Below are 20,720 nucleotides of genomic sequence, written 5' to 3' on the forward strand. Positions count from 1 at the left end.
AAGTACGGAAGTTGACTTTCCCCGAGGAAGACTTCCTCGCGTTGACCAAAGTGTGAATGACCTCAGGGGAGAGACCCCTATCCTTCAGGACCTCGGCTTCAACAGCCAGGCCTCAGAGCCAGCGACTGTAAAGCAGGATGGAATATCGGTCCTTGAGACAGAAGATCTTCTCGAAGAGGCAGACACCACGGAGCGTCGACCGCCAGATTCACGAGGTCTGCGTACCAAGACCGGCGAGGCCAGTCCAGTGCCAGTAGAATCACCGTGTGCGGTTCCGAGGTCTACCTGCGAAGGAACCTGGACAGCAGTTGAATCGGTGGAAATGCATACATCAGTCGATACTGATGCCACGGAGCTACCAACGCGTCCGACGCGTCTGCCCGAGGATCGCGCGTCCTTGCCACGAACCTTTCCACCTTATTGTTCAGACGATCAACATCTGGAAGACAACCGGGTGGAGGGACTAGCAAAGGCAGAGCATGCAGCGCTGACATGTGGCCCGATCGATCGCCGCCAAAATGGCGGCGCTTGGCGCCAAAAACGCCGATCCTAGCACATAGAAATGGCCAGCATATGCCTGCAGCTATTAATAAAATGGCGGACCGCAGCAGTGGCCGCCGCATGTATGCACCAACATGTATAAAATCATGCCCTACAAGCATACAGCATGTCACACAGATAATCACACAGTTTTAACACTGAACAGTGTACAACAGCCCCCCTCCTTGCAGCCCACAGCAGCATGAAAACAGACAGGGAGCCCAACAGTGTGAGACAGACATGCAGGGTTACACAGTCCCAGACTGACACCCACTTAACAGACAGGTCCCCACACAGAGTACACTTACCTTCTGAATGGCGTGGGGAACCCACACAAGCGATCAAGCCACTGCACATGGGACAGGGAGAGTCGCAGCCAGGATGCAGTAGAACTGCGGTGCGAAACCGCATGGCGTCCAGTGAGGTAGCCACCTCACCACAGCATCCCTGCAGCGAACAGGGATGGGTCGTTCACATATGCCAGGAAAAATACCTGACTGAACGCTCAATGGCAGGCTGGGAAGCCACTGGCCCACAACCTGCGACCAGGGGGGCCAGCCAGAGACCCAGCCCGCACGATCCTCTTCATCAGAAGAACTAACTAATGCTGACAAAAGTAACAGCTAAGTAAAGAGAGAGAAAAACACTCAAATAAAATCAAAAAGAAGATAAAGGCTGAGACAAAATGCCCCAGCACAGAAACAGCCAGCTAACTCCTAACAGCTAGTCAATGAAACTGAGGTATGGATACAGGAAGTAGGAGGGTATTGACTGAGGGGACCACCCCCTGGGGGTGGGATATGTTAAAAGCTTTAATATTGACATATTCTGTTGCCTAGCTACTCCTACGGAGAAAGGTCAATTACCCCATTGTGACGAATATGAAGAGGCGGCGACTGTCGGAGGACGTAAGAGAAAATAAAAATTAGTACCCTGCTCTGTCCCCACTTGTTACTGTATTTTTTTTTTAACACCCAAAATGCACATATTTTGGCCTGAAGAGTACCTAGAACCCCTAGAACATTATAGATTTTCTGAAAGCAGAAACCCTGTAGAATAAAAACATGACAGCTACATATTATGTTGCACAATATTTGCTCAACTGTTTATCAAACCTATATTATCAGTAAAACACACTAAAATTATTTTTACTACATTGAAACACAAAATAGGTGTTTCAATGTATAGGTTTTGGAAAATATAAAAATGTCGATTGTGTTAAATAAACAGATACCAAAATATGTCTGGCCCCAAATCTGCATGTGCCTGCAAAAATCTCTACAGCTCATCAGTTACTGTAAAAAAATGGGTTTAGAATTATCCCACTCACTCCAGCATGCGCGTTGATATCGAATAAGTGCTGCGCAATTCGTGTTTACATACATAACTGCATTATAGGTGCGCATTTGTGCATATGAACATATGTATCCTGAGGGCCATTAGTCTTTTAAATAAATGTTTAATTTATTAAATTTTTTATTTTATTTTTACATAACTGAAATGCTATGACAAGGGGGCTTATAAGCCCCCTACGTTATATGCATTACGTAGGTAACAGATCCTTATTATGGAGACATTAGGGGGCTATTAGACTCCTAATTTCTCCTGCTCTCTGCTTTAGTCGATCAGGTGAAGAGTAGACTGTACTGAATCTACGGTTTACCTGGCCACAGCTTGCCATCCTGACAATTTTGTGGTCCCGGGTTCCCTAGAGGAAGGGTGGCCTGCATTTCCACTATCTGTACATATGATCGGGAGACTTTACAGTCTCCATAATCACTTGTACATTTCAGCCATGATTCAGCTGATGCTACAGCAGCCATAAGCTCATCTAAACCCTTTTAATGCCTTGACGTACTACACGTCTGTCAGCAAAAAAAGTATATGTCTGGCCAAAACAAACAATTGAAAACCAGGAAAAAAAAAAAACTCAGTAAATTTCGAAAATACATTAGCCTCCGTTTGATTTGCAGTTGTCATGAAGTTGCCCACGTTATCAGCTATGACACCGGCCATTTGATAGTTCAGATGAGAGCACAAGGTAATGGCATGCCTTGAACTAAACTATTTTTGGAAACCGGTAAATTGAGATGTTCAGTTCTACTTTGGAGGCAGAGGGACGGGCTGGACATCCTGATTACACAACCACTGTGACTGGCTGTCACAGTGGTCACATGACTGGTAGCCCGTTCCCTGTAACAGTTCAGTCGATATGTTGTGAGCTTGCTCTCAGCGCAGAAACTCAAAACACCTCAGTCATATTGGACCTGGAGGGCTTCCCATGCTGATGAATGCTGCAGATTTGGCATTTATGTTTTTGAATACATTAAAGGGCTTGTTAAACTCGTTTGTGAGTAGATTTGCTTTAAAAAGATTAAAGTGGTTCTAAAGCTTTGTTTTAAAAAATATTGAAAATAACAAACATGCCTATACTTACCTGCTCTGCACACCTGACGCACGAGACTCCTCCTCTTCATCAGGTACCTCCAGGGAAAGCGGATTTCCCTGGGTGCACCCATGAGAGCGGGCGCCTGAGTGCCGCTGCGGTGTCCACTCACACAGACAACCGGCCTTTTGCTCCTGCTATCAATCTGTCCAATGAGGATACAGACAGCGGCGGGAGCCGCTGCTCTAGTGCACATCGCTGAATCGGATGCACTCAGGGTAAGGAAAAAGGGGAGGGGTCTGGGGAGCAGCTGCAGCACAGAAGGTTTTTCATCATAATGCATAAAAAAAACGAAGAAATGTAAGGTTTTAGAACCACTTTAATAAAAATGGATTTTTGTAAAATCTTACCGTAAAATCCTTTTCTCTTAGCTCATTGACAGACGTAGTCCTCGGTGATACAGCACCTTCGGGTTATGTTGCCTCCACAGGAGCAGGACTAGACAGGAAATTAAAATGCTCTGGCCACACCCTAGGGGCAGTCCCAGAGGGTATATCCTCTCTCTCTCTGCCTCAGCAAATCAGTTATGTCAAAAAGCAGTCTTTAGAGATTTTAACCCAACCCAACTCCAAAACAGAGGGGCGGGGACTACGTCTGTCAATGAGCTAAGAGAAAAGGATTTTACGGTAAGATTTTACAAAAATCCATTTTTCTCTATCGCTCATTGACAGACGTAGTCCTCGGTGATACAGCACCTTCGGGACGTCCCAGAGCAGTATCACAAATGAGGGGTGGGAAAATGGAAATCAAATCCCAATCTAGAAGGCCCAACCGGTGCCAACTAGAAGTTTACAATGCTCATCCTTAATGATGAGACTCAACAAAAAAGAAATTTTTCAAACAGAAAAAAAACCCTCGAGGTAGACCACCGGTCTCCTCAAATTGCGGCCTGCAAAACCTTGCGGCCAAATGAGGCATCCGCCGATGCCGTCACATCAATTTTATAGGATTTTGTAAAGGTATGTACCGACGTCCAGGTGGCCGCCTTACATACCTGGACCACTGACGCCTGATGGCGAAAGGCCCAGGAAGTACTGAGCGCTCGAGTGGAGTGCGCCCTAACAGGGAACGGAGGACTCTGACCCTTAATAGAATAAGCCTGTACCACCGTCTGTCTAATCCATTTGGCAATGGTCGCGGCAGATGCAGGCAAACCCTTTCTGGGGCCATCCGTGATCACAAAAAGTGAATCCGTCTTACGGAATGATTCCGTAGCTTTCAGGTATACTTTGATTGCCCGAACCACATCCAAGGAATGCAACGCATGTTCCCGATGATGCTTGGGCTGAGGACACAAGGAAGGTAGTACAATATCTTCATTCAGATGAAAATCTGAAACCACCTTAGGAAGAAAGGATGGCTTAGGATGAAGTACTACCTTATCCCTATGAATCACTAGGTATGGGGACTGGCATGATAATGCAGCCAGTTCTGACACCCTGCGTGCAGAAGTAATAGCCACCAAGAAGGCCACCTTCTGGGATAAAGTAAACAAGGGAATCTCCCTGATGTTTTCAAAGGGAGGTTTCTGTAGAACCGACAAAACTAAATTAAGATCCCAGGGCGGTAAGGGCGCGCGGACTGTGGAGCCAGGTGCCGCACCCCCTGGATGAAATTCCGCACCAAGGACTTGGTAGCTAAAGGTTTCTGAAAGAAGATTGCTAATGCTGAAACTTGACCCTTGATGGTGCTCAAGGCTAGCTTCTGCTCAACCCCTTGTTGCAAAAAAGCCAATATTCGAGTCACCGAATAGGTACGTGGAGGAAATCCTAAAGATTCGCACCACGCAATATAAGTCTTCCATGTGTGATAATAGACCTTGCTGGAAGTCGCTTTCCTTGTTTTAATAAGGGTAGGAATGACTGAAGCTGACAAACCTCTGTCCTTCAGTACTTGGGTCTCAATGGCCAGGCCATTAAAACCAGCGACTGTAAAGCACGATGGTAAATTGGTCCTTGAGACCACAGACACTCCCTGAGACGAAGTTCCCACGGAACGTCTGCGACTAGCCTGTCCAAGTCGGCCAGGCCGGCTTGACGAGGCCAGCCTAGAATTTCTAGGACCACTGGTGCTGACTGGATCTGAACCAGGCGTCCCTAGAGCTATCTGGCCCCGACCATCCGAGAAAGTCTGGTCGTTTCCTGTTCCCACACATTTATCAGATACCTGATTGCTATCAGGAAGGGTGATCTTTTCTGGTTGAACCTCAGGGACCGAAGTCACCCGGCTAGAGGCTTTTTGGCCTGTCTGGTCAACCAGATCCGATTCCTGTGGGGAATTGAGACTAATCTTAGGAAAAGGTAAAGGAAAAAGATCTATTCAGGGAACGGTGACTACCGCTCCCTGTAGTACTTAAATGTTGGAAGGGAAGAATCGCACCGGTAGTAGTAGTTGATGCTCGATCTAATGTCCTGAATACCGGTGAAAACGTCCCCCCACCCTCAAACCGGGTGGGGGCGCACCTTCAGGCTGTGTACTCCTTTGCTTCGGGTTTGGCTGAGTTGGTCCTCTGTTTGTCCGACCAGCCTTTCTTGAACCCTCCTGGAGGAGTCTTGCCTTTCCCGCTTGTTCCAGCCGGGCGTGCGAACCCTTTATGGGCGGTAAAGAAAGGTCCTCGCTTGTTGCGAGGTCCCTTAGCTTTAGCAGCCTGTGGCAAAAAAGTGCTCTTGCCCCCAGTGGCATCCTTAATGATTTCATCTAGGGTGGCCCCAAATAGACGATTCCCCTGAAAAGGGAGATTCGTCAAGGTCTTTTTGGAACCTAGGTCAGCTGACCAGCATTTTAACCACAGCACACGTCTGAGGATTACCGCTGACATAGATGCATGCCCTAATAGGGGAGTAGTGTCCAAGGCTGCGTCACAGATAAACTGTAGCCCTTGTATAATCTGTTCCATCAAATCAGATGTTTCCTGGGGAATATCTTTTCCCCTAAGGTCTTGGCGTACCAATCTCGCCCATTCCGTAAGTGTCTGGGAAACTAGACCAATAACAATTACTGGTCTAAATGCTGACCCTATCAGAGAGAAGATGGTGCGGGACTCTGCTTCCATCTTTCGATCCACCGGATCCTTAAAGGACGAAGTGTCCTCCACTGGGATAACCGTGGCTTTATTCAGCCTGGAAATAGGTGGATCCACCACTGGTGGTACCGTCCATTTCTTAATGATGGATTCCTCAAACGGATAGCGTCTAGCAATACGCTTGGAAATAGTAAAGGTACGTTTAGAATGCTCCCATTCTCCTTTAATCTTATTACCAAAACACTTGGGTACAGGAAAAACCTTCACCGTTTTGATGGGCTTGTTAGTACCAAAAGGAATCTCTGTATCAGTTGCTTCTGCCGGTAAAACCTCAAGTTTTAAGGTTTCCTGCACTGCCACAACTAGTGCGTCCACCAATGCTTCTTCCTGAATTATAGCGGGAGAAGAAACGTCCTCCTCACTGTCTGAGGGAGCTTTACCTGAGGTAACAGCCCTTGCAGAGGGACCTGCAACTGCAGTGACCATCTCTGAATCTGAGTCAGAGGTGTCAGATAATATAGGGGTAGGCGGGGGTCGCTTCCTTGACCCTCGTCCCTGACAGGCCGCCTCCACCCGAGCCACCATAGACTCCAAAATTGCTGTAAATGCCTCTACACTCTGTGCACCGGCGGGTCCCGTGGCCCCCTCGAGGGAAACAGGTGGGGGAATTTGTGTGGCAGGGTCCATGATTATTCCAGTAACTTCCCGGATAATATAATTCAAAAATAAAAATCTTTTTTTTTTTTCTTTCACAGACCCCCAGCGCCACAAAAGCCCCTTAGTGTTACCTGCTAGGGATCCCTATCGATCGAGAGAGAGAGAGAGATAGACCCCCCAGGCTCACCACTTGATGCTCAGAGTTTAACTGCAACAGGTTACAGCGCTGTCTTGACAAACAGGAAGTCTTTTGGCTGGCTGCCCAGGAAGAAAGGAGGCGGCTCCGCCCCTCTGCACGCCTTCCGGCGCTTCCCCTAGCTCCACGAGGTGTTTGGATCACCTCAAACATGGCCGCCCCCATGCTGGAGACACGAGGCTACGCCAAAATGGCGGCTCGTGCAATCCAGCAAAAAAAATGGCGGCGGCCTGTACCGAATAGCGGTGTGCTGCAGGGCACACAACACTATCTCTGCATGGGGATTTTTGGCGTGGTTGGCGGTACCGGCCCTGGCGGACCTCATGGCCTTCGGAAGGCCTGCTATAGCTGGAGATTTGACTAGGAAGGCAGTCTACATGTCCGTGGCTTCTGACTGGTAGGTACCTTATTCTTATCACAGTAAGATTCCCAGACTGCCACTGATTACAATCTTTTAAACATGTATACAATTAGATTGTTAGCTCCCAAACCAAGCCTCCTGGCTTTTTGCACATAAAATCACACTCAAAGTAGGGGGATCTGTGCCATGTTATAGGATAGAGGGGAACTCTATCTTACCATACAGAGAGGGGCCCGCGTTCACCACAAGACCCGTCAGGGGGAAAAGGGGGAACATACTACTCACCATACCGGAACCAGGCGGGCACCAACTCCTGACAGTACCCCTCTCCACTGGGGCGGGAGGGCTGTCGACCAATACGGACGCCGTGACTCATGGTCTTTGGCGTTTCAGCGAGACGTTTAACTCGCGGGGTCAGTCCCTTAATGGGACTTTGTCGCGGCCGACCCAGCGCGGAGCTATGGCCTGCACGCGCTCGTAGGCTGAACTGGGGTGACCACCGGATCTCAACATCCAGCCCGTCGCCCAGTTCAGCTTTCTTGCTTGAAGATCTCACAGGAACACTGGAGAAAAAAGCTGTCTAAAAAATCTTAAGAAAAAAATCTTGCCAGGACCGAAGATCCCAGCAAGGTATCTAGGTCCTTACTCCTAACTAGACAGAAAATAACTGATTTGCTGAGGCAGAGAGAGAGAGAGAGGATATACCCTCTGGGACTGCCCCTAGGGTGTGGCCAGAGCATTTTAATTTCCTGTCTAGTCCTGCTCCTGTGGAGGCAACATAACCCGAAGGTGCTGTATCACCGAGGACTACGTCTGTCAATGAGCGATAGAGAAAAGGTGTATTAAGTTAAGGCGCTAGGCTGGTACGCCCTCTTTTTGTTGTTTTTCAGTGTAGTGCATAACAGAGCATTCTCAGTCCTAGGCGGGCAGTGACGCGTGCCGACATCCTATAATCTTGATTAGAGGCAAGAAGAAATTAAGTGGCCTTTAAACATCACACTAGAATCCAGGAGGTTGTTTTTATTGGTGTTAAATAAGCCTCTAGGTGTGCTGAATGTTTTACATAATATTTAAAAATGGTCATATATACTGGCATGTTTGCAGAGGGCTTGTAAACCCTAACAACATTTTCTAGTTTACTCCCTTTTGGTTAGGTAAATATGCCATTGAAAGTATCTGTTCGGTAAGTGCAAAAAAATACAATTGATTCTGCCAGAGATCGAGAGAGCTGATGCACTACCACTTAAAGAAAGTGAAGGCTGAACAATGCTGTGTACGAGAGGCCTATAGGTTAAAAGGTGAACATAGCCAAAATCAGTAAAACACCTTTTTTTTTATAAAAACACATTAGCAATAAAATCACACTGCATTGGAAGGATAAACTTACCCATACGTTGTGATAAGGGTCAGTCTTATTGGCGGGGTCATAGATAAGGCAATTCCCGCCATAATCTCTTTCTGGGAGAGGAACACCCAATTTGGGGTCAATATACTTCATGAACTGTCTCCCATCATGTACAGTCTGCAGGAGGAAAAATGGTGTATAATTTAGTATTTCATTTACAAAATGGAGTGTATGCACCAAAATCCACCATTTTTTTAATTTCATATATTTATTTTATAACGCGCCATAATAGTATATGGATTACCTTAGATCACTCTTTCCTTGAAACAGCTCACAATCTTTTGTCCCTACCAACTCATACATACTGTACATTGGAGTAAATTTTGGAGGAAGCCTTATTAAACGATAAGCTCCCCTTTGTAAAAAAAAAACAAAAAAATAACAAAAACGCACACGTTTTTGCAGGCAAAAAAAATAGCATTTCATTTTTTATCCCCCCCCCCCCCCCCACAGGAGCCAGCAAAGCATTGTGCCCGCAGTCAGTGGATTGGGGGCGCAATGTCAGGCTCCTGCAAACTTACTCCAGCTTTCCGCCCATACCTCTGTACGGTCTTCAGTGAAAGTTGAAGTGATCAATTGGCCGTAATCCATTTGGAAATTTAAGTTGTCTGAAGTGGTGGCAGATGGGACTTGTAATTTCTGCACAGATCTTTGGGAAGGAAAGATGTAGCTGTGCAGGCAGAGAAAAAAAAACCCTGCCCACTAACACGGGAAGAATTTGAGGCTATGTTCACGTTAGCGAAGCGGACCGCGGCAGAATCACCGCGATTCTGCCCGCGATCCGGAAATCATCGCAAATTGCGGGACGCCTGTGCGTTGCCGTTGATTTGCAATGGCACCCCAAACGTTGTGCGATGTTGCCGCAATTTCCGCCTGCCTAATCGCTGTAACATCGCGCCAAAAACAAAATCGCGGGTCGCGTGACGCCCAGAAAAGGTACAAGAGCTTCTTTGGGGTGTCATGCGACCCGCAATTTTGTTTGCGCGATGTTACCGCGAATCGGCAGGCGGAAATTGCGGCAACATCGCACAGCGTTTGGGGTGCCATTGCAAATCAACGGCAACGCACAGGAGTCCCGCGATTTGCAATGATTTCCGGATTGCGGGCAGAATCGCAGTGATTCTTCCGCGGTCCGCTATGCTAACATGTGAACGTAGCCTGAGGGATGAGGGGGGACTGTGGCATAGTAACATATTAAATGTTATACACTAAATACAGGTGTAACATAACATGTTGCTAAAGCTTTACCTATGCTTTACCCAACCAGTATGTCTCTGAATGGGGTCAGGGCAGCAAGAAGAAACACTAGTGAGGAAGCCAAGACAGAGCAAAATCTCTCTGGCCTGGCCAGCAAAGTAGTGACACCATAGGAGAAGGCAAATGGCCTCCACATGAACACAATCATTTCCGGTTATCTGGCTAACAAAATATTCTATCCTAAACCAATTTTGAAGGGCTTCCCACACTAAAGTGTGGTACACACTGATTTTTTTTTTTTTTCAACCCAGCGGGTTGAGCGAAAAAAAAAACAAAAAAAAAAAAAACAGTCAGTTCCAGTTGGCTGAGAGTGCTGATCAGAGTGTTCTGAGTCTTTGGCTGAGAGCGCTGATTGGGAGTCGGTTGACTGCTTGTTTTCCAGCATGTCTGCCCGACGGAAGCCGCCCGAACGGACCGGCTGGCATACACACTGTTGGTTTGTTTTTTGTTTTTTAACCGGGCGATGTTTCCCGACATTCGGTCAGTTTGTATGGGCTTAACAAAATTAACACCAAATTTTCCCCTCCTTTTTGTTTTTAAGACTATCCCATTTTCGTTTTGCATGTCATTTACCATCAGTTTACTGCAAAGAGAACAGATAGCACTTTAAAGCCCAAGGACAGAGAAAGCAGTAAATAGGACAGCCAGTGACACAATAAACGTTTAATGACTCTCACTAGAGCCTAACCACTTAACGTGTTTAAATATTTAAACCCATTAAGTCAGCTATTATATAGTTCTAAGACATGAGGCACAATCTGACTACTAAAGGATTTGGGTCTACAATATCTGTTCTTATCAGTGATCCAGGAGGGGCGCTGTGCTGTCATTCTGGCCTGATTATGCAACCCTGCTGGGGTGATGGGGGCTTTCAAAGTTAGTACCAGCTGGAAAAAAAACTGGGGTGCCCACAGGCAGTTCCCCCGTGAAAGCTGGAAGAGCCCCTTACTCCTGGTTTGAACATTCTACCTTGTCTAGCTGGGAAGGCAGAAGGTCCACAGTGTCTGTGCCCCCTGGGGGTGGTCGTCCTAGGCGTGCTCTTAGTAACACTTGAGCATGGGGACCCCACGTGTGAATGGACACATGGTCAGTTTCACCAAATTGCTTTCCTTTTGCACTGCGCCTTTTAGAGCTGGGGCAATTTTTGTCTACCTGGCCTCAGGGCACGGCAAGTGCACTATTGCATGGCCACTTATTTTCTTTTACATTTTGGCTCACTTTCACTGGTGTGTGTTTTTATCACTGGCTGAAAGGTGTGAGTCCTTGGGCTTGCCCTGACGTCTAGGGAGAGGTTATGGCCCTCAGGTTCCTTCCTCCCCTGCCCCTTGGGGGGGTCTCTCTTCGGGAGAGCCCCTCAACTAGGTATTCGATGGTTGGCTTCAGCTAAGGTAGAAGAACGGGTCTGCCAGGCCTTCTGGCTAGGCAGATTATTCTAAACCCTTTGACCCGGTCATGAGCCTTGCGCCCTGGAGGATCAGGGTAATGGCCCTACCCATTCAGGGGAAGGGCTAAAAGCACACTCTTAAGTGCACTTTTTAGTGTGTGTGTGTGTTTCACATGCACGTTTGTTCACTTACAGGTTTTTCCATTTCAGGTTTTTGCACCACAAAAAAAAAAAAAAAAAAGACCGGGAGCTGAGAAATTTCACACCAGCAGAAAATAAGATATTGCTAAAGAAAAGGTGCACACAGGCAGTTTTATGGACTATAGCCAAAACACCAGCAATCTATAGCTTCTTATGAAATACATAACAGGTAATGAAAGCAAGCTCATGTGTAATCTTAGCCACAAGCAATTTACAGAAAAGCAGGAGAACATGCCCCAATAAGTTCCACTGTGAATAAGAGCCGCAATGTTTAGGTAAATATGGGTGTAAAATTAATCAGGTCTAAAAAGTAGAGCTGCTCTTTAAACTACCCTTTTCAGACAGAGACCTTGTAACAAGTATGGTTATTAAAAACAAAAAGTTTTATTTTATTTTTAGGCTACCAAGTGCTGTTAAAATAGAGAATAGATTGTTCAATGCAAAAAAAAAAAAAAAAAACCCTTCATCGAGATACTGAAGTCATAAATAACAGTGCCACACTATTTCCTTTACTGGGAAACAGGATGCACGGCTCTTGACCTTTCTATGGGGGCACATGCCTGCTGAGCCAGCCTGTCTGCGTCTATTAACACAAGCAGCGGGACTCAGCCCCACCCCCAAATCCTTGACCTAGCCAATGGCTCCCGCTTCTACCAATCTGCCCAGTGAGGATGGACAGAGCTGGGAAAGCTGCTGCCTATAGTGCACAGTGCTGGAACAAGCCAAGGCAAGTATATGGGCAGAGGGGGGGGGGGGGGGGGGGGCTGACAATTCGGCTCGGTTCACATATATGCGAATTAGATGCATTTTTACCCCCAACCAATTTGCATAACATGTGAATGTGACCGGCTTTCCATGGAGCTGGTTCACACATGTCCAGGTGTGGTTTAGAAAAGGGTCCTTTGCATTTGTGTGCCTGCTTCAGGTGCAAATTCAGGGAAAAATTTGGCCCTGAAGTGCACCTAAACCGGTGAACACAAACCCTTCGAACTGGAACCCACCGCTGGTTACTGGACCAGGATTGCAGTTATTACTGGACCTGCATTCCCACTGAAAGCTTTAAGTCCATCTGTTGCAGTAGAAGACAGGACTTTCAGTTTGTTCATTCATTCACAAATCTCTATGAATGAATGACACGACTGTCCATTTCCACTGAGCTCGTTATGAAACACAACTCCGCTTGATGTGCAATTCTGATTTTGTATATCAGAAAATTAGAGTGCATCTGGAAAGCATTCACAGCGCTTTACTTTTCCCACATTTTAGGTTACATCCTTATTCCAAAATTGATTAAATTCATTATTTTCCTCAAAATTCTACAAAAAATACCCCATAATGACAATGTGAAATCTAATAAAAAAAAATCCCATGTACATAAATATTCACAGCCTTTGCTAAATACTTTGTTGAAGCACCTTTGGCACCAATTACAGCCTCAAGTCTTTTTGAGTATAATGCTACAAGCGTGGCACAACTATTTTTAGGCAGTTTCTCTCCTTCTTTGCAGGAACTCTCAGGCTCCACCAGGTTGGATGGGGAGTGACAGTGCACAGCCATTTCCAGATCTCTTCAGAGATGTTCAAATCGGGTTCAAGTCTGGGCTCTGGCTGGGCCACTCAAGGACATTCACAGAGTTGTCCCATGGCCCTTGTCCTGTTGGAAGATAAACCTTCGCCCCAATCCCGAGAGGTCCAGAGCGCTCTGGAGCAGGTTTCATCAAGGATGTCTCTGAACGTTGCTGCATTCATCTTTCCCTCAATCCTGACTAGTCTCCTAGTTCCTACCACTGAAAAAAAAAAAAATTCCCCTCAGCATGATGCTGCCACTACCATACCATGCTTCACTGTAGGGGTGAAATTGGCCAGGTGATAAGCGGTGCCTGGTTTTCTCCAGACACGACGCTTGCCATTCAGGCCAAAGATTTTATTCTTTGTTTCATCAAACCAGAGAATTTTGTTTCTCATTGTCTAAGAGTCCTTCAGATGGCCTTTTGGCAAACTCCAGACGGGCAGTCAAGTGCCTTTTAATGAGGAGTGGCTTTTGTCTGGCCACTGTACCATACAGGCCTGATTGGTGGAGTGCTGCAGAGATGGTTGTTCTTCTGGAAGGTTCTCTTCTCTCCACAGAATAACGCTAGAGCTCTGAAAGAGTGACCATTGGGTTCTTAGTCAGCTCCCTCACTAAGGCCCTTCTCTCCATGATCGCTCAGCTTGACCTGGCGGCCCGCTCTAGGAAGAGTCCTGGTGGTTCCAAACTTCTTCCATTTATGGATGATAAAGGCCACTGTGCTCATTGGGACCTTCAATGCTACAGAAATGCGTCTGTACCCTTCCCCATATCTGTGCGTCCATCCAATCCTGTCTCGGAGGTATACAGACGATTCCTTAGACTTCATGGCTTGGTTTGTGCTCCAGCATGCACTGTTAACTGTGAGACCTTATATAGACAGGTGTGTGTCTTTCCAAATCATGTCAAATCAACTGAATTTACCACAGGTGGATTCCAATCAAGTTGTAAAAACATCTCAAGGATGATCAGTGGAGACAGGATGCATCTGAGCTCAGGTGCAAAGGCTGTGAATACTTATGTACATGTGATTTTTTTTCTTCATTTTTTAAATTTTCAATAAATTTGCAAAGATTTCAAACAAAACTTCTTTCACATTGTCATTATGGGGTATTGTTTTAAAGCATTTTGAGCAAAAATAGGATTTTTGTACTCACCGTAAAATCCCGCTCTCTGAGTTCATTGACAGACACAGCTCCAAATTCTTTACCATAAGAATATGCTGCCCTCTACAGGAATATGACTAAGCAGACAACACAAATGATTGGCTATGCCCCTTGGGCCGTCCACAGCTGGCATAATACCCCTCTCTGCTTAGAGAGAGATACTCCATATTGTAACAAGCAGTAACAGAAGCATAAAAACTCCTTAGAGGAGTGAGTGCTGTGTCTGTCAATGAACTCCGAAAAGGATTTTACAGTGAGTACAAAATCCAATTTTCTCTTCCGTTCAATGACAGACAGCTCCATATTCTTTACCATAGGGATGTCCCAAAGCAGTGCCAAACATGAGGGGAGGGAACAAACCCAAGGCTAAACACAAGTCAATGCAGGCAATAGTAGCTCAACTAAAACAGGAGCCCAACCTGAAATACACCCACAAGAGACAAAAACAGACACTCAATCGCAGCCTGCAAAACTTTGCCGCCAAAAAGAGGCAACCGCAGACACCAAAACATCCCCTTTGTAAATCCTTGAAAGTATGCGACGACCGAGAGGCCACCCTGCACACCTATGCCACGGATGCCTGATAAAGGATGGCCCAAGAAGCACTAAGTACCCAAGTAGAATGTGCCAACACAGGGAAAGGGGGGAACCCGACCCTTGAGCGAATAAGCCTGGGTCACCGTCTGTCTGATCCATCTGAAAATGGTAGCATAGGAAGCAGGAAGCCCCGTCTGCGGCCTCCGTAGGGGCCAAATAGACCGGAACAGCTCGAAAAAACATCCAGGAGTATGCAAGGCAAATTCCCTGGGATGAGCCCGCCTGGGACACAAGGATGGCAGCACAATGTCCTCGTTCAAATGAAAATCAGAGACAACCTTCAGAAGAAACAATGGCTGTGGTTGCAGGACCACCTTATCCCTGTGAACCACCAGATATTAAGGACGACAAGACAAAGCCGCAAACTCCAACACCCTGCGAGCAGAGGTGAAAGCCACCTTTGACAGCGTAAGAAAAGGAATATCCCGTATTACTTCAAAGGGAGGTTTTTTAAGAACCGACAGAACCAGGTTCAAATCCAACGGTGGCAGAGGAGAACGTACAGGCGGAGTAAAAAGATGAACCCTTCGAAGGTATGTACGCATTAATGAATGGGAGCTTTCAATAAGGTAGGAATGACAACATTCGGGAGACCCTTGTCTCTCAAGACTTGGCTTTCAACAGCCACGCCGTCAAATCCAGAGACTGTAAAGCAGGATGGAAGATCGGCCCTTGAGACAGAAGATCGTCTCTCAGCGGAAACCGCCAGAGAGGCTCAACCACCATCTGCATAATGTCCGCGTTGGTCTTGGCTTGGGGCTACCAGAATGACCTGCATCCGTTCCAAAGCCAACCTGCAGAGGAACCTGGATAACAGTTGAATCGGAGGGAAGGTATAAATCAGCCGATACTGGTGCCAAGGCACCACTAACGCGTCCGTGGCGTCCGCCAGAGGATCGCGGGTTCTTGCCACGAACCTTCCCACCTTTTTGTTGAGACAGGACGCGAACAGGTCTACTTCCGGAGACCCCCAGACCCCCACCGGGCACACAGGAGGCGAAACACCTCCGGATGCAGGGACCATTCTCCCTGGTCCAGGGTCTGCCGACTCAGATAGTCCACCTGCCAGTTCTCCACACCTGGAATATGAACAGCCGAAATCGCCGCAACGTGCGTCACGGCCCAAAATAGGATCTCGGCCACTTCCTTGGCCGCCCGGGCACTCTTGGTGCCCCCTTGGTGATTGATGTAAGGCACCGCTGTGGCATTGTCCGTCTCTACCCGAACCGGGCAACCCCGAAGCCGAGTTGACCAATGAAACAGGCAGAGTTTGATTGTGCGGAACTCCAAGACATTTATCGGTAAGGATGCCTCCTCCACCGACCATGTCCCCTGGGCACAAAGCGTGCCCAGAACTCCACCCCAGCCGACAGGTTGGCATCCGTGGTAAGCACCGTCCACAGCAGAGGCCGGAAGGACTTGCCTTGTGTCAGAGTTGGTGACAGGAGCCACCACAAAAGATCCGATCTTGCGAGGTGGCTCAGAGAAATCCTCCTGTCCAATGACAGGCGTTCTGTCCCACCTGGCAAGGATGTCTGCTTGCAGAGTTCCCGTGTTAAATTGAGCAAATAGGATGGCTTCGAAAGCCAAAACTATCAGACCCAGGGACCGCATACAGGCCCGTAGAGATGAGAGATCGTTGTCCCTGAGGGACCTGATCTCGTCCCGCAGGGTCGGGAGTTTGTCCTCCGGGAGAACGAACTTCGCCTGAGAGGAGTCCAGGGGAGTCCAGCACCATCCCCAGGTACGGGAGGCGAACCGAAGGAGTCAGAGACGACTTCTGAAAGTTGATGGTCCACCCGAACTCCTGGAGCGTCTGAAACGTGACCGACAGATCACTCGTCAAAGTGGCACACGAGCTCGACCTTAACAGGAGGCCGTCCAGATAACCGAGGACCGCAATCCCTTTTAAAACGCAGTAAAGCCAGCACTGGAGCCAAAACCTTGGTGAATACCCTGGGAGCGAGACCGAAGGGCAACACAAACTGGTAATGCTCCTCTGCCACCGCGAATCGGAGATCCCTCTGATGACCCTCGTAGATAGGGATATGCAGATAAGCATCCTTCAAGTCGATGGAGGCCAGGAAGTCCCCTGGACTCAACAACGCCCCCACCGACCAGATGGATTCCATCCGGAACTTTTGTACCTGCACAAAGTGGTTTAGTGACTTTAGGTCCAGAATTGGACGCACCTTGCCCTCCTTCCTGGGCACAGTGAACAGGTTGGAATAGAACCCGCAAAACCTGTTCCGCTGAGGGACTGGTACAATGACTCCTTGGGAGAGAAAATCTTGCACCGCCCCTTTGAGATCCCTTGAACGATCGGGAGTCAGACGGAGATTTGATGGAAAGAACCTGTCTGCGGGGCGAGATCAAAACTCGATCTTGTACCCTGAACGAATCAGTTTATGAACCCACCTGTCCCAAAGTTGGGACAACCAGGGTTCCAGAAAGTAACGCAGACATTCCCCCACCCCTGCAACGGGTGAGGGCGTCCCTTCAGGCAGAGGAGGGCCGGGGCGCCGAACCGGCCTTGGGTTTCCTGGACCATGGCTTCCTAGGGCCGCCTGAAGTCTTGAAGGATTTACCTTTTTCCTGTGCCCCTGAGGCACAAAAGGACCCATGATGAGCCTTGAAAGAAGGACCCCACCCAGCGCGGGGAGATTTTCCCTTAGAGACTTGGGGCAAAAGGGTAATTTTACCACCCGTAAGACCTTTGATTAACTCGTCCAAGGTATCCCCAAAAAGGAGATTATCCACATAAGGGACATCAGACACTGTCTTCTTGGAAGCGTGGTCAGCCGACCAACTTTTAGCCAAATAATGCGGTGGATTGCGAACCCAACCGCAGACAACCTTGCGACCAAAGGAGCCTCGTCCAAGGCCGCATCACACAGGTACATCACAGCCTGGGCCATTTGATCCACCCGGGTGGCACAGTGGTGTGGTGGTTAGCACTTTCACCTAGCAGCAAGAGGGTCGTTGGTTCGAATCCCAACCACGACACTGCCTGCCTGGAGTTTGCATGTTCTCCCTGTGCCTGCGTGGGTTTCCTCTGGGTACTCCGGTTTCCTCCCACACTCCAAAGACATGCTGGTAGGTTAATTAGATCCTGTATAAAAAAAAATAAATAAATTGGCCCTACTGTGTATGTATGTGAGTTAGGGACCTTAGATTGCAAGCTCCTTGTGGACAGGGACTGATGTGAATGTGCAATGTATATGTAAAGCGCTGCGTAAATTGACAGCGCTATACAAGTACCTTAAATAATAATAAATGTCAAGGGCAGCCTGAAAAGCCGATTCCGCCACTAAGGTGCGCCTAAGCACCTTGGATCATTCCGTGACAGCTTGAGAAACCATCACCGAAGCAAACACAGGCTTTAGCAGGGAGCCCGCCACCAAATACATGTGGCGGGAAAGCGTCTCCACGCGGCCTATCTGCCGGATCCCTGAACACCTGGGAGTCCTCCACAGGCATCAATGTGGATTTATTCAAAACTAGAAATAGTGTGGTACACCTTTGGTGACACCATCCAACGATTGTCCACAGAATCCGCAAAGGGATAGTTTAGTGAAACTCCTCGGGGAAGGGGAAAACCTGACCCGACTTCTGGGCTTTGCGGGACCCGAAGGAAACCCGCTTACCTGACTGGGTGGGCTCATCATCAATATTTAAAAGTCTCCCTGACGGAGCGAATGAGTGCATCCACTATAGCGCGTTCCAGCGCCGCAGTAGAAGAGAACTCCTTCTCCTCCCCTTCCGAATGTGAGGACTGGGACCCCTCAGTCCGGCACGTTGTCTGTTGCAACCAAATCAGGCTCTGAGTCAGAAAACGAAACATTAAACACTCTGCCCGCCTGTTAGTCGCATTCCTTAAAGCCGGGGATTATACGACCGGAAACATGGTTGCCTTAGTCAATGACTCCTCAAAGGGATACCGGACAGCAAAGTGTCTTGAGACCATCAAAGGTCATTTTGGACCCACCCAGCACCAGCAATTGTCGAAAAAAGATAGATAAGAACACCATAACCACCCGGGACAGCTTGTAGGTGACAAACGGAACAGCTATGTTCGCAGCAGCCTCCACTGCATCCTCCAACATAATTGGCTCTTGCACTGACAGGATGAGGGACTTCGCAAGTGGTGGGTGCCTGCAGGAAGGAGGGGAACCCGGGGGTCCAACTGTCTCAAGGAGGGGCCCATGTTCACCCCCAAAACCCTCCGGGGGGAGAGGGGGGACAGTTACTCACTATATCAGGAACCAGGCAGGAACTGCTCCAGACAGAACCCCTCACCATCAAAATAGGGGGCTGTCCGCCAGGAAGAACGCTGCGACTCAGGCCACAACCTGGTGGTATACAACCACGCGAGGCATTTAACTCAAAGTCCAGCCCCCAACTAGTGGGGCTATGGCACGGCTGACCTAGTGTGGAGCTTAAGTCTGTGCGCACTCGCTGGCCAGACTTGGGTGACCACTGGATCTAGATTATCGGGCCCGTCGCCCAGTCCAGCAGTTGATTGTAGATCTCACAGGAAAAGTCCAGGAGAAAAAAATTTCTACCTAAAAAGAAAAAAATTGCCAGGACCAAAGATCACAGCAAGGAACTAGGTCCTTACTCCTGACTAGGCAGAAAAAAAGTGGCTATAGCAGAGAGGGAGTATACCCCCATAGGTGCAGCCAGAATTCTTTTCTGCCTAGTGTGCTACTCCTGTAGGGGCCGTATAACCCAATGGTTATGAATATCAGGAGCTGTGCCCGTCAATGAACAAAAGAAAATAAATGTTATTCTTTTATTCTTTATTAGATTTTTATTCTTTTTTTTTTTTTTTAACACACTGACCAGAATAATATAATTTTACCATGGTAACATTGTACTACTCTGGGGAAGTGATCATTGTTTTTTTATCATTATAATTGCTAATAATGGTGAATTTATTTGCTATAAGCAAGCATTTTACTGAATGAAACCGATTGTTTGTTTTGTGATTCGCTGTAATTGCCCAAATCTAATTACATGGTACAGATGGGCTGTGATTGGCCCTGTAAGTTCCTTGTGATTACATTGCCAATTACAGCTAGCAACAGAATTGTACACATGAAAGGAAGCCATCCATTTTTTTCAGCTGTCATGTGATCTGCGGTGATTGGTCACAGCGGTCACATGGTACTGGCAGTGAGGCTGTAAACTGATCAATCATCAGATAACAAGAGTGACAGATCGCACCGCAGTGAGGCACAATGTGAGAGGCCATCCTACGACATTCAACTAACACAACGAAAGGGCCTTTCGTTGATCTGGGTGAACATTGTATGATGTCCTCCCATATCGCGCACTGGTTTATGCATTAAGGTAAAAAAAATATCCCAGTGTGTTTTGTCATCCAATTTCCCTTTATACATACCTTTCGCAATCCTGCACTGGGCTTGTCTGAGCGTCTCTTTCCTCCCCGTTCACAGAGGCAGCAGCGGGAGCCATTGGCTCCACTGCTGTGAATCAAACTCTGGACAGACAGTGAGGGTACACTGTGTCTATGGATGCAAGCAGCATGGCTCAGGGACGAGCCCACAGGTGGGCCCCACATAAGGTGTGGCTTCCTATGGTGGTACATCGAGGGGAGGAGGAGCCAAAAGTGCTGCCGGGGGAGACCCCGAGAAGAGGCTGCGCTATGCAAAACACTGCACAAAGCAGATAAATATAATGGTTTTTTTTTTGTTTTTTCTTTTTACGAGAATACAAAGTGTAAAGCTTCACAATCATTTTAAGCTGTCTACGCAACATGCAGGACAAATACAAACCTTACAGCAATAGAGCATGACAGTTGTATTTTCAATTATTTCCACCCATCAAAATCATCAATAGGTGGATTGAATGATCTAACTGTAACCATACAAGTCTCTATTATGTTTATGGAGACAC

The 20,720-nt window shown here is 47.6% G+C and overlaps 1 protein-coding gene across 2 annotated transcripts in view; it reads right to left on the reverse strand.

Moving 5' to 3' along the window:
• The window catches only part of PTDSS2 (phosphatidylserine synthase 2), a 167,191-nt gene that overhangs the window by 49,372 nt on the left and 97,099 nt on the right, over positions 1 to 20,720 (reverse strand). For both annotated transcript variants that reach the window (XM_082270392.1, XM_082270393.1), the window contains one exon: positions 8,610 to 8,744. In XM_082270392.1, coding sequence (XP_082126518.1) covers positions 8,610 to 8,744 — 135 coding nt within the window. The remainder of the gene's footprint in view (positions 1 to 8,609; positions 8,745 to 20,720) is intronic.

The sequence above is a fragment of the Pelophylax lessonae genome (genome assembly GCF_965119305.1).
Source record: "Pelophylax lessonae genome assembly, chromosome: 10".
Classification (NCBI taxonomy): Eukaryota; Metazoa; Chordata; class Amphibia; order Anura; family Ranidae; genus Pelophylax; species Pelophylax lessonae.